Below are 14,611 nucleotides of genomic sequence, written 5' to 3' on the forward strand. Positions count from 1 at the left end.
TTGTATGACCTTAGTATATATTATGATTTTTCACTCTTTGCTATCACATTCTTAAATATTTCCCCACAGTTTATCCTTGTTTTTTTTTTGAATGTCTTTTTCCATGCCGTTGTTTAACATTTTTATGAACTCAAGATTGTTGACTTTCTCTTCCTGCTTTGATCTCATGCTAGAAGAACCTGTTCCTTCCCAAGGATCATAAAAATATTCTCCTATATTTTCTTAGGATATTAAATCATTTTTTATATTTAAACCTTTAATCTAGCTAAAATCTATTTTTGTGTATGATGAGTGATTGGGATTTTTTTCCAAATGGTGAGCCAGTACTTTCAACACCAGTTATTGAAAAATACATTCTTTCAATCTCCTTTTATGTTATACTAAATCCCATATCCATTAGTCTGATATTGGGCTATCTCTTTATTCTTTAGATCTCTTGGTATATCCATGTGCCCAAACCAGGCTGTTTTAATTACTACAGCTTTATGGTATAGTTTGATATCTAGTAAGGCAAATATGTATTATTTTATAATCAGGAAAAACCATAAAGGTTTGTGTAGATATGTATGTGTACATATATGTGTTTATTCCTACATGTAGAGGGTTGATGTGTGCATGTGCATGTGTTCTTACACATAGAAGGTTGATGGAGAAGTACTTTTGACTAGGACTGGTTTGGGAGCCACAAAGAAGTTTGAGACAGTGGCTGGAGCACAGAGTTTCCAGGGAAGTTTGGAAAAATAAAAGGAGAATTGGAGACTATAGGGCTCTCAAAGGGGGGTTGCTACTCACACATACGAGGCCTGTAGATTGAAGAAAGCAGAGAGGAAAGCTGGTGACATGAACTGATCTGCGTTTTTTTTAGACACTAGCACCAACTCCATTTCAAGGCCCAACCTTTTCTCAGCTCCCTGGAAATCACTGGGGATATTAAGGTCAGCCATTCATCCCCTGGAGCCGATGTTACTGACCTCAGGTCTGGGTGCAGCATCAGCAGCTGTTTGAAGGTTTATGGCCGCCTGGGTGCAGGGAGTCCCTCAGCTTTCAGTCATATGCTTTACCTTTCACCGGCTCACAGTTTTCAAAGAAAATAAGTCTTGTAATTCATCAAGCATTCACTGAATGTCTGGCACCCCCAATGCAGACCCTGTACAAATCCGCCATCCAGGGCCAATTTCCATCCAACTTCGGGTGAGTGACTGGTGTTCTTGTGCTTATACACACACACACACACACACCCACCCTTAGCTTGGGACTCTCCTCTCTGGGCTCAGAGGTCTCAAAGCTTCTCTAAAGGCCCTCTTTGGCCCCACCTGCACAGGACAGGAAACCAGTGGCACACGAGGCCTAGCTCTCCAGGAGATGACAGGCAGGCCCAGGACATAGGTGGAGACTCAGCTCTTCTTTCCAGATATTCAGGAGCCACAAGGAGGGGCGGTCCAACAGAAGCCTGTTTAGGCCTCTTGCTGGGATTATTCCAAGAGCCCTTGGGGTCACTCAGAGGAGCCAGGAAGCTGCCTGCTGCTGCATTAAAAACAGATTCCTGGGGCATTTGAATCGCTGCATTTTTGTCATCTTTCCTATTTGGCCCCTTCCAGGCAGTGCTTGTCCTGAATTTTGGCCTAACGACATCCATATAAAATGTGGTATGGGAGAGCATTGCTCAGTAACCAGTGAGAATGTGCGTGCGCACAGCCAAGGCGGTTCTGCTAAAATATCTGAGAAGGAAAATCTGTTCCTGGCCCAGGTGACCCAGGGACCAGTTGCCTACTCACCTCACCCCCAACAGTACAGGCGTTTACCGGCCTCTACTCCACAGAAAGATGTGACACCGGGCCCATCTGTGTGCACCCACAGAGTGCCCAGTCTCTGCCCTGCCCTTCCCCCACTATCCAGCCACTTAGGCTTGGGGTGATGGTGGAGGAAACTAAAAGAGAGATCAAAAGGTTCTTGTCCTTGGGGCCGCGCGGTCGGCGGCGGTTAAGTTCCTGCACTCTGCTTTGGAGACCTGGGGTTGGGGGTTTGGATAGGATCCTGGGGGCGGACTTATGCAGAGCTCATGAAGCCATGCTTTGGCGGCATCCCACATGCAAAGTAGAGGAAGGCTGAGACAGACAGTTAGCTCAGGGACAATCTTCCTCACCAAAAAAAAAAAGAACGATACAAAAATAGAAAGGTTCTTGGCCTCCACATTGATGGAAGAGAGAGGCAGGCACTGGACACCTACCCCTCTTCCCCAGATAGGTCCGGCTAGATTGTGGGGGAGGGCCGAGGCCGAGCCCCCCCGCCACCCCGGCACTTTGGGTTGAGTTGACGGTGGAGTGAACTAGAAGAGGGAAGGTGAAGAGGTGCTCGGCCTTGAGCCGACTGAGGGGGCGGTCCCTGGTCGCGGCCGCCCCGCCCCCGCCCCGCCCCGCCCCCGCCCCGCTCCTCTGCCACCGGCTGCCACTGCGGCAGCGCCGGTCGCCTTCCTCGGATCGTCAGCGTACAGGTGAGGACAGGGGACCCCGCGCCCGAGCCGCCGAGGAGGGAGCGGGCAGCTTCGTGAGTCTGTGAGCTGGGAGAAAAGGAAAAGGAATCGGATTCCGCAGAGGGCGGGAGGGACCGAAGGACGCTAGCCCCAAATCCTCAGGCGGCGGGGAGGTGGTGCCTGCCAAGCCCGGAGAAGAGGACGCGTCCTTACCGAGCGCCTCTGTGAGTCCGGAGATGCGCTGGGCGCATAGATGCCTTTGCTGCGCGGGGACGCAGTCTCGAGTGGGGCCTCCTAGATTCTGGGGCGCTGGATTCCGGGGAGCCCAACGTCCCCTTGCAGTTGTTCAGCCAGCAGCTCAAGGTACCGCTCCTGGGTATTGAAAGGGCGACTCCAGGCTCGCGGGCCGGGAACACGCACAGAAACCTCCCTTGCTGGGGTGCTTTGAAGAACAGCCTTGCCTCAGCCCTGTGAATGTTAATAATAGGTGGAGAATTTGTTCTGCACGGGGTGGTGTGTACAGGTGGAAAATCTGCAGGAAAAGATTGACTTATTTTTTGAAAATTTCTTCAGTTTAAAATTTCAGCTAACCCGTTCTTCCTTTTCTTGTGTCTGGGGAGGTGACACTAGAATGTAAGCCCATCTTTGGGTCTATCTCTGAAGTTCTAGGTTCATCTGTCCCCCATGAGGTTTTGGTTTGGAAGAAGTGAAGTGGGTTTGTGTTTTAACACTGTGTAAGTTTCTTGAACTCCTTAAGTCAGGGGCCATAGACACACTGTTGTTCTGTTTCTCTCCCTGCAGCTGGGAGGAAGGATGTTCACTGTGCTGACCCGCCAACCTTGTGAGCAAGCAGGTTAGTATCTCTCCACAGTCAGCAAGTGTGATTTTGTCAAGTCCCATGAAAATCCGAGCCTCAGCCCACTGCTTTTCATCCATGGCCCCTGCAAATGACTGTCTAACCTCTTTGGTTTGAGACAGTTGCTCATCGGGCTCACGCCACCAGCATTCCTCAGATAAAAGTAATGCTTTTCGTCAAAGCTGCGCAAAGCAAGGACTAACATGCATGTGTGGCTTAAATGGTTTTTCCGGTTTGCATAATCCATTAATTTGGCCCTTGTGGTTTCCCTTACCCAGCTGTGTGTAAGGTTTGCTTTAGAATATTGTTGATTTTGTGATGAATTGTAAAGTACTTGGATCTTTCCTCTGTTTTCATCCAAGTGTTGTTGCTGGCACAGCACCTACAGCATCCCCCACCCCCCACCATGGGTCAGCGTTGTTACCATTGATACTGCAGGCACATGTGCAGAATTCTCTCTCTCACACACACACACATACACACACTCACACACAGACACTTCCAGGCTTGCCCTGCCTGCCTGCCTCTGGAGCACTTTTTGCAGTAGGGCCTGGCCTCTCCACTGTCAGGTAGACACCTTATAATTACAGTGTTTGTCCAGCCCTAATGACAGCACAGCTCTAGGTTGCATTCCCTAAATGAATGAGACCCGGTCTAGTCCATTTTGCTTTGTGATAGGCTTTTCGACTGGGGCAAGGGTTTGCTTAAGATAATCATAGCTTTTTACCTGAAAACTGCTGAAGCACAGAGGACTGAGGAGGCCAGCCATGTGGCTGTGGTCAGGAGACTGCTTACATATCACCCCCTCCTGCCCCATGGACAGATGTTCTTTGGTCATGCCCCTAAATTGGGTGTTCTTGTCTTCCAAAAGGATGTGATTTTAGGATAGTAGGGGCAGTTTAAAGAATCTTTTTTTTTGTAAAGGGAAATTGTACCTAAGGGGTTGGTTTACTTTGATTGCCAGGTTTTCTCCAAAACACTTTGAAATTTTAACACATACTGTAACACACACATACAGACTAATTTGTTACATTCCTTCCAGAGGACAAGTTTAACTTGGCAGATTAAACCTTTACCATGTCTTGTTAGGGAGGGAAAAAATCTCTTAAATCTCTATAACTGAAATCGATATATGCATTCTTTTTTTGTGTGTGTGTGAGGAAGATCAGCCCTGAGCTAACATCCATGCCAATCCTCTTCTTTTTGCTAAGGAAGACCGGCCCTGAGCTAACATCTATTGCCGATCCTCCTCCTTTTTTTTTTCCTCCCCAAAGCCCCAGTGGATAGTTGTATGTGGAGACTGCACATCCTTCTAGTTGCTGTATGTGGGACGCGGCCTCAGCATGGCTGGACAAGCGGTGCGTCTGTGCGCACCCGGGATCCGAACCCAGGCCGCCAGTAGCGGAGCTCGAGCACTTAACCGCTAAGCCAGGGGGCTGGCCCCTGATATATGCACTCTTTAAAAGTTGATACAAAAATGTGCCTCTCTGAATAAACTGATTCCTGGCTGGTTCATGTACTTTTATCCACAATCACAGAAAAATGATCTAGGACCCCTTGAGAGGCTCTGAAGGTCAACTCCATAGTGGTTGGCCTCCCTCCAGTCGCTGTCACAAACAATTCTGCAATGAGTAACTTTCTGTATGAGTCATTTTACACATGAGGGGCTAGTTCTGTGGAATAAATTCCCAGAAGGGGGATTGCAAGTCAGATGGTGTACACATTTGCAATTCTGATAAATATTGACAAGTTGCCTTCCCTTGGTGCTGTGCTAATTTACATTCCCAGTGACAAGGTAGGAGAATTAAGGTGTTAAGTGACCACCTTTGAAGTCAGGATGTGTCTGTGGCAGCATCTCTACTGCAGGGGAGTCAGATGGGGCAGAAAGAGGTGGCTGTTCGGAGCCATTGAGACCCACTGTGTGAGTGGACTCCCCAGGTAATAAGTTTTGAGACGTGACTGGATATTGAGACTGAATCTAATTCTATATGGTGGTATACATGTGTCTTTTTTTTCTTCCAGGCTTATGTCTCCTAGACATAGTGAAGGAGGAAAGCGTAGGTTATGTTGATCTAAAAATAAATGTTCTGGAATAGGACAGGGTCTAGCCCATTGCTCTTCAATAGAACTTTCCGTGATGATGGAAATGTTCTGTAACTGCGTTGTCCAATTGGTAGCCATTAACCACATGTGGTTATTAAACATTTGAAATGTGGGTAGTGAGACTGAGGAACTGAGTTTTTTATTTTATTTAATTTTAATGAATTTACATTTAAATACCCAGTTGGTGAGAGACATGTTGGGATTCTCTGAAACCAGTGATCTTTCTGTTATGCTAGTATTTATCCTATTCAGCCATTTGGGTGTTACCATTTGTATTTATGCCATAATAGTTCTACCAAGACTATTATTAGGTCAACATTTTAATTGAATGTCTTTTTATCTTTTAAAAAATTAGGTATAATTTATATACACTGAAATGGATAGATCTTAAGTTATGCCCCTAAGTTGGATATTCTTGCCTTCCAAAAGGATGTTTTTAGGATAGGGGCAATTTATAAGACTTTTTTTTTTTTTTAAGAGAAATTGTACTTAAGGAGCTGGTTTACCTTGATTTTCAGATTTTTCCCAAAAAACTTTGAAAGGTTTGGTAAATTCTGACAAATGCACAGACCCATATACCCCATAATGCTGTTAAGATACAAGGCATTTCCATTACCCCAGAAAGTGCCCATGTGTTCCTTCCCAGTGAATCCCTGTCCCAGACCCCCAGGCAATCACTGTTCTGATTTCTGTCACCTACCTGTTTTAGAACTTCACATAAATGGAATCATTTCAGTATAGTACAGTAGCAGTTTCTTTTTTTTTTCAATCTACTTACTACTTTATTTACGAAATTTTCATTAGCCTACACTGGTTTGTTAAGACTCAAGTAAATATCTGCTCATAATCATCTAGTTAAGCAATATATTATTTAAATTTAATAAATAGACTTAGTCCATTATGGTACATTATATGTTATTATATAATACATATACAATTATATAATTATTCAGAGGCTATATATTTAGTTGAAGATTATTCATATGCTTCATTTTTTTTTTTTTTGCTTTTAAATGAGTGGATATCATTTACATGTTATGATTAAAATACAAATAGCAGAGATTACATGTCCTCTTTGGGAGGGAACACATGGATTAGGTCATTTGTGAAGGTGTAGGTGAAACCCTATGCCTTCACTGTAGACACAGGAAAAATGACTGAGGTTGAGTTCTTATTGAGAACCCAAATATTTTAGAAATTCAGACGTGTTACCATTTGCTTAACAAAAGTCACCTTTATAATCATTGATTATATCTGAAGTACAGTATTAATTTCTTTTTATTTATCTGAGATTATTTTTAAATTAAATATTATATCACCTGCTTTAATAGAAAACCCATATTTTTCAAATCTACATTGAAACAAATGTTATTGTAAATCATCTCCGGGACAACCAGTCATATGCATAATATACTTTGGGAAATACCAGAAAACTGAACCAAGCATACCCTCCCACAAACACTGTTTTAGTCCACTCCTTGAAGGAAAGATAAGTTGGTATTGGAGTCCAGTTGCCACTCCACCTTAAAACTGTGGGTCTCGGGCCGGCCCCGTGGCTTAGCGGTTAAGTGCGCGCACTCCGCTACTTGCGGCCCGGGTTCAGATCCGGGTACGCACTGACACACTGCTTGTCCAGCCATGCTGAGGCCACGTCCCACATACAACAACCAGAAGGATGTGCAACTATGACATGCAACTATCTACTGAGGCTTTGGGGAGAAAAAGGGAAAAAAAAAGAAGGAGGATTGGCAATAGATGTTAGCTCAGGGCCAGTCTTCCTCAGCAAAAAGAGGAGGATTGGCATGGATGTTAGCTCAGGGCTGATCTTCCTCACAAAAAAAAAAAACAAAAAAAACCCAAAAACTGTGGGTCTCACTAAAGCCAGAGGAAGTGACGTATGCACGCAGTTATGTTCCCAGTTCATGGATTCTATAAAGAAGTCCAGAACTTTGTTCCTGCTTTCCCCTCATGTGTCTTCTGGGTCTTCCCATTTTAGGCCTCAAGGCCTTCTCCCGAACTCCAGCCATCATCGCCTTGGTGTTCTTGCTTTTGAGTGTTGTGGTGCTTGTGGCTATCACGCTCATCCAGATTCACCAGAAGGAGGTCCTCCTTCCAGGACTGAAGGTACGTGTAAAGGGATTGGCATTGAAGGGAAGAAATGGGCTATGACATCACTTATTCTAAAGCTGTGAGTGAGAAGAAAAGAAAATCCTATCCCTCACCTCCAGCTGGAGCCAGGGGAAGCTGGTGTAAGACCCAAGGGAGAAGGTCTGGAAACGCTGGATTTGTGATGTTTGAGCCTACAGATTGATAGTAGTGACACCTTCTCCAAGAACTGTGTGACTTGCTTTGACTCTTGACTGTTAGAACTAAAGCTAGACTTTGCAACCAAGAATTACAGATGGCTACCAAAGATTTACCAGCTTGTTCGTTCCCCCGGACCGCACAACCCTGATCATGTGCAGAGACCAGGAGACCCAGGCTCCTCTTTTGGCCTAGCCTGGGTGACCAAAAAATCAAGTACTAGAAAAGTCTCCTTGAACTGTATTTGTGCTACCTTTCTTGGATCTAGAAGTGTGCCACGATCCCTCTGACTCTTCTGCCCCCAAAATTACCCATGACCTTGTGCTCAGTTCCAGAGGCCTGTCTCAGCCCTTGATAAGTTCATCCCCAAATGGCCTCTTGGGTGGTCTCTGGTAGGCTGAGAATCATGTATATCACCCATGCCTTGGCTATAAGGATGATGGGAGGTGACCCCATGAGAGACTGTCAAATGAAAGGTGAAGAGAGTCAGTGAATCCTTCAATCATTTCAGGTAGAGGTCAGCAAACTTCTTCCATAAAGGGCCAAATAGTACACATTTTAGACTTTGAGGGCCATTTATAGTCTCTGTTGCATATCTTCTTTTGTTTTTGTTTTTGTCTTCTTATGACTCTTTAAAAATTTAAAAACCCTTCTTAGCTGGGGTAGGGGCGGGGGTGGGTGTTGGGGCTAAGTAATTCAATTATTTTATTTGAATATCATTTGGCATTTACCCTTGACCTTGTGAGTCCATTCTCCATCTTCCTGCTGTTAGTGACTGTTCAAAGGCTATATTTGAAATAGAAATTTTTAGAAGATGAAAAAGAAACTAATATTGCTTTGGCTCTGTGAGTGAGTTTGATCTACCATTCTGAGGCCACTTTTCTAAAGGATTAAAGTAAAATCTCCTTTAGATAATGGTATTTGGCTCTTTTATAGGACATTTTACTTAAGAATCTCAGCCCCCAATGAATAACATGAATAAAAAAGAAAAAGAAAAAAATGCTTATGCAACTTTCCAGTGGTGAGAGGAAAACAAATTGCTTGTCCAAAGACATTAGCTAAGGCCAGAGAAGCTGTTTTCCCAGGCTCCAGGCGCTGCCTTCTTCTGTAAACTGTATAAAATCAGGATTGCAACTAGGAGTAATACCATCTCCTTACACTTTGTAAACTGCTGTTCAGTTGAGTGAGCATTTTCCCCTGAATTATCTCATTAAACCCTTGTGTCCACTATAGAAGGTGGACAGAGCAAGCACTGTCACCACCATTTTTCAAATGAGGAAACATAGGTTTGGCCAGTGGATGGCAGGACCAGAACTGAAACTCGGTCCCTCCTGTTCCCAAGGCCGGGGCTCTCTTCACATACTGCCCACCTCTCCCTGATCCTAAGTTCTGAGTGGGGAACCCAGGAGGAGGTATTGACCTCTGATAGGTGAACACGTCCTCCTTTGCACAGAAGGAAGGTGGGGAGGATGGGTGCAGATGCAGGAAGGTTTGCTGAATTGGGGGAGGGAAATATCTCTCAATTGGGGGGAAGGCTAATACCACCCTTAGAGCCTAGTAACCCCTCTTAGACCCCATATTCAGAAACCAGCTCTAGCTGAACTCCAGATTTATCTCTTTCCATGGGACAAGGAAATTTACCCACTCAGAGCCATGCTTTCCCTTCTAGAACATGCTGTGGTGCCTGGGACCCCAGAATCCAGCATCTGTGTGGGCCTCCTTCTGAGGCCCAATCTCACCCCTGGTCTGAGGGGTGGCAAAGGGGCAGCTGCTTGCAGGGAGTATAGACAGAGCATGGACGTGAGGTCTGAGCTGTTCCATTTTCTACAGTCAACGAACAGGTGCATGAGGCTCTTCACTCTGTGGATTTGCCGGGGAAGAGGACAGGTTGGGGAGGGGGAGCAGAGCAAAAGCCTTCATTTATAAAATTTTCCCTCAGGCCCTACAAAAGTTAGGAATGGGCTGGTTAAGGCAGTTGCCAGCTACTGGCTTCTACTTGTTCTGGGGCTAAGAGGTAAGTCCTCTGTTCGTACTGAGGGACGTGGAGGACTTAGAAGACTGGAAGAGTAAACTGAGTAGAGAAAAGTAGATCATGGGGCAGTATGGAGGGCACTGTTAAAGGAGGAAGCACACCTGTTTATGTTACTGTGTCAGGTGAGTTCCCCCAGTCAAAGAAGTGAGTGCAAGTAGGCCATCCGGGGATGTCCCCAGGAAACAAGGGTAGGGGATAGGGAAGTGAGACAGGAGGGAAGGCAGCCAATGGAGGGCCTGTTACACAGCAGGTTACCACTGTGGGCAACTGGGGCTCAGTCCTGCTGAGGATCTCTGGGAGCTAGCGTACGACTCACCTCAGGGTTGTCCTCTACCAAGGCGGGTGTATAGAACACCAGCCTCATGGTTACCCACTCAAGGGCGTACACACCAACTTCCACTAGTCATTGAGGGGCTATGTTAACTCTAGTATTTTTGGCATACTGTGTGCTCTGGTAGGCTCAGGCTACTAGAGAAAGCCCTCGGGCAGGTGGAAAGTGCATGGTTGGACATTGCAGTGGCAAGGTCTGAGGGACTGTGGGCAGGGAACCCTCAGTGACTGTTCCATGTAGATACGACTATTATTATCATCCTCGTTTTGCATGTGAGAAAACAGAGGAACAGAAAGGGCAAATAGCTTCCCATAGTTACCCAGATTGGAAATAACGGAACTGGTATAGAAGAAAGAAAAGAGAGCCGAAAACATTGGCCTTAAGCAAGGGTTTGGAAGGACCAGAAAACCTACCCTCACCAATTAGCAGACAGTTCAAAGAGGGGATTTTTAATCTCTTCAGAGTCTTATTGTCAGGCCCCACTCACAGTTGTAGGGGACGGGAAGTTGTATAACACTGGAATATTGGCTCAGAAAGCCCATTCTGCTCAGTTGACTGGGTTAAATGTGAGAAAAGACAGATGTTCTGGGCCAGTTGAACCGGGAGCAGAACGACAGCTTGGAAGAGAGCATTCCACATGCAGCTTTTCTCAGGTGCTGAGAGACCTCTTTCCTTTTGTTCTGCAGTGAGTGCCAGGAACAGGAAGTGTGGTTGTGGAGGTGAAGATGAATGGATAGAACGGCGTTTTAACTGTTAACATTGATGTTTTCATGCCCTGAGCCTTGTTTTGCCTTTGTGTGCAGCTGACAGTTGGTTATGAGGGGCCAGCTCTGCAGTGGCCTGTCCGGAGGGCCCTGGAATATTCCTCAAGACCCTCATGAAAGGTCATGATACCTGTCTATTAAATCCAACCTTGGCTTCCCTAACCTGGTTTATCTGAGTTTAAGAGCAGAACTATTAAAACTTAAGGGTTGAAATGTCTCCAGTCCCTTTTTCATTGTTACTAGTCTGACCTGCTCTATCAGCTTGAAGAGTAAACATGATGACATGGCTTTTATTTTTCACGCAGGCCCCCACCTGCTTTATTATCATTAAGTCCAATGTCTTCCTCTTGAGGCTTCACCCTCCCCACCCCTAATCACCACTGTCCAGAAGCCTGGAGCTTCTCAGTCCAATAAGATCAATATCCCATTGCTATTGTCTCTTGCAGCTATATGATGTCACTGTTGAAGAGGGGCCTGCATAGTCTCACAGTTTGAGGGATGCAGCTTTTCTGCCATAACCTGCTCAGGTCACATTAGATCCCCATGTTGGGTCACACTCCTGTGCTCAGCCATTAGTCTCCCAAAGCACAACCGCTGTGCCAGCCTGTGTTAAAACCATTCCCTTCTTTTTTTTTTTTTTTTTTTTTGCTGAGGAAGACTGTCTCTGAGCTAACATCCATTGCCAATCCTCCTCCTTTTTTTTTTCCCCCCAAAGCCCCGGTAGATAGTTGTGTGTCATAGTTGCACATCCTTCTAGTTGCTATATGTGGGACGCGGCCTCAGCATGGCCGGAGAAGTGGTGCGTCAGTGTGCGCCCAGGATCCGAACCCAGGCCACCAGTAGTGGAGTGCGCGCACTCAACCACTAGGCCACGGGGCCGGCCCAAAAACCATTCCCTTCTAAGCCTCATCCATTCTCGGTCATCAGCCTGGATCTCTGGTGCCTGGTGGCTCACCCTGGTTTACCGGTTGGAGAGCAAGAGGTAGACAATTGGTTTCTTCCTTTTCAGAAAGCCCTGGCTCCCTATTCTAATTGGTCCACCTCTTCTCCAGCCAGATCTGCACTCCACTTAACTAAGAATTTGCTTTTGAGGGACTTTTTGTCTGGACAAAGAAAGTCTGCTGTACCATACCAGTCACCTTATTACTGAACAGTTACCCCCTTAGACTTGGTTTCCTTGGAGCTCAGTGAAAGCATGGGGGCTATGAGTACAGGTTTGAGAGTCAGACCGAGGCTTGATCCCAAGTCTGTGACCTTGGACAATTATTTACCTTGGTGAGCCTCAGTTTCTTCATCTGTCAAGTGGAATAATGCTAACACCTGCCCTAGAAATGCAATGCTAAAGCACTCTGTGCAGGGCCTGGCATATTATAAGTACTCAACAAATGTTTATTACTCCTGCTATTATTATTATAGTAATGGTAATATTGATGATAATAATAATAATAAACAAATCTAAGAAAGTTGATCTTATGACCTTTGCTTTTGCTTTTGTTAAAAGCTCACACAGTCCTTAAGTTTTGGACCACAGAGTTCATATGGAGGACTGTTTCCTTTTGGTTAATGCACTGAGTGTGTCTTCAGTTCCACATTCAAGCCATGTTTTTTCTGACACTGCATTAGGCAGAGGGTTACTTACTGCTTTTCATCCAGACGTCACCCACCTAGCTGAACTGAATGAAATTCATTACCCTCTCCTCGCCTTCCCTGGAACCACATTGAGTTCCACTGATCTAGGCAAATGAGCTCTGAAAACTGGTTCAAGACCAATTTTCCCACTTTCGAAAATCTCAGTGAATGATGGGGGAGGGTGGATCAGTGTTAGTTAGAAGTAGTGTTGGGCCTCCAGGCTGGCCCCTGTCAACACCTCCGCAGGTGCCCGAGGGGCAGCCATTTCTCCAGGCTCCCAGAGCAAAGACTCTGGCTGCCCCCTTCCCTGGTGAAAACTGGATCCCAGCTGGAGTTACAAATGAGAGTAGATATTCTTCCTTCTTTCTGATCTTGCCCCAGCAGCCCCGAGCTTCATACACAGGGAAAATGCATTCTCTGTGAAGGGTTGGAATGAATAAGATTTGGGGAAAGGTGGGTACCCTCTGGAGTAGTTGTCCTCTCATTCTCTCTCTTGTCTTGTCAGCACCGGGCGTGGAGGGGCCAGTGGAGGGGTGATCAGGTCGGCAGAAGGAGGGAGGAAAGAAAGCCGACTGATATGGAGGCTCAGACCTCTTGAGGGCCTGGTTTCCTTCACTTTCAGCCTGTGCTTTAATCTCACGGTGAGCCTCTGCCTGGAACGGATTATGAACAATGTCTCCCTTGTTCACCATGGGGGGTGTCATGTCAGGATCCCAGTCAACACTCATCAGACTGAATGGCTGAGATTAAGAGGCTGTCCAAGTTCAAATACCAGTGTATACAGGATGTTCTATTGCAATGTAATGGAGAAGCTGTGATTGAGGAGCTAGAGCAACATTTTTTCATTTGGTCCCACTTCAAATGAAGCAAGTATCTGTGATAGTAGAAAGCTGGAACCTTCCTAAACGTCTAGAATCAGGAAATTGGTTAAATAAATTGTACATCTCACAATGATGTGATGAATGTATTAAACATGATGATATCAGTATTTTTACTGGCAGGGAGAGATGTTCATGCTATACTTCTAAAGTAAGAAAAGAGCATTGGAAAAGATTGTGTACAGTATAATCCTGTGTTGATTTAAAAACATGTCTAAACACATATTTATATATGTAGCTGTATGCACAGAAGACCATTAGAAAAGATATATAACAAAGTGTTAAAACAATAATTGGATTGAGGGGCCAGACCTGTGGCCTAGTGGTTGAGTTTGGCGCACTCCACGTCAGCGGCCCGGGTTTGGTTCCCGGGCACAGACCTACACCATTCTTCGGCAGCACCCACATACAAAATAGAGGAAGATTGGCACAGATGTTAGCTCAGGGTGAATCTTCCTCAGCAAAACAAAACAAAAAAAAAGCAATAGTTGGATTGAAGGATGTTATTTACTTTTTTCCCTCTGTCTTGCTTGTAATTTTATTTGTTTATTTTGCTTTATTGATTTTTTTTATATAGCCTGTTTTATAGCCCCATTTTTATTTAGCAGCCACTAAACATCAGGCATATGGTCTCCTATTGACTTCTGAAAGTAAGTAGTCTCAAGATGGGGAAACCCAGAGAGCTTAGGCCTCTTACCCAGGGTTGTAAAAGCAAGAATCCAGCTGAGTTGACCTGCCTGCCAAACCCAACTTCATTTTCCTCCCTGGGACAAGCTAGGCTAACTCAACGGTGGTGCAACTGGGGAAAAGCTGCCACCCAAAGCCTCTGATGCCCTAGGCAGACTCCAGGCTCAACCAAATGCTGACCTAGGTCAGCATTACTCCTTCCAATCCCTGTAGGCTGCTATTACGTGCTCTTTCCCGGTCAGGCTTGGTCCAGGACTGGGCTGGGCCACACCTTCAGGTGAAGCTCCCGCGTGCCTGCCCCAAGCTGGGTGAGATGGTCCAGGACTCCCAGCCTACTCTCCTATGCACAGGTAGCCCCAGCACTGCCCTGGCAACACCCTCCTGTCCATTTGTTCACATACCTGTTACCAGAGTGGGACAATATGTCAACATTAGTGTGTCTTTTGTTTTTCCCTCCTTAATTACAAATACTTTCATTCTGAAGGCTGATACAAATACTGATGTGTCTCTCCCTTGTGAGAACTGCTTACTTATAGTTTCCTTTTGGTTGTTTATTT

The 14,611-nt window shown here is 45.5% G+C and overlaps 1 protein-coding gene across 4 annotated transcripts in view; it reads left to right on the top strand.

Annotated features, from left to right (window-relative positions):
- The first annotated feature begins 2,423 nt into the window (after nucleotides 1-2,423).
- ENTPD3 (ectonucleoside triphosphate diphosphohydrolase 3) overlaps nucleotides 2,424-14,611 on the top strand; it is a 41,445-nt gene continuing 29,257 nt past the window's right edge. For 3 of the 4 annotated variants that reach the window (XM_087430768.1, XM_087430766.1, XM_087430769.1), the window contains exons 1-3: nucleotides 2,424-2,491; nucleotides 3,272-3,323; nucleotides 7,426-7,553. In XM_087430768.1, coding sequence (XP_087286894.1) covers nucleotides 3,284-3,323; nucleotides 7,426-7,553 — 168 coding nt within the window. In that variant the 5' untranslated portion in view covers nucleotides 2,424-2,491; nucleotides 3,272-3,283. Of the gene's footprint in view, nucleotides 2,492-2,527; nucleotides 2,695-3,271; nucleotides 3,324-7,425; nucleotides 7,554-14,611 lie in introns of those variants that run through there. The other variant, XM_087430767.1, reaches the window with a different exon arrangement.

This window comes from Ceratotherium simum, chromosome 5, assembly GCF_057802395.1.
Source record: "Ceratotherium simum simum isolate JZ-2026a chromosome 5, ASM5780239v1, whole genome shotgun sequence".
Classification (NCBI taxonomy): Eukaryota; Metazoa; Chordata; class Mammalia; order Perissodactyla; family Rhinocerotidae; genus Ceratotherium; species Ceratotherium simum.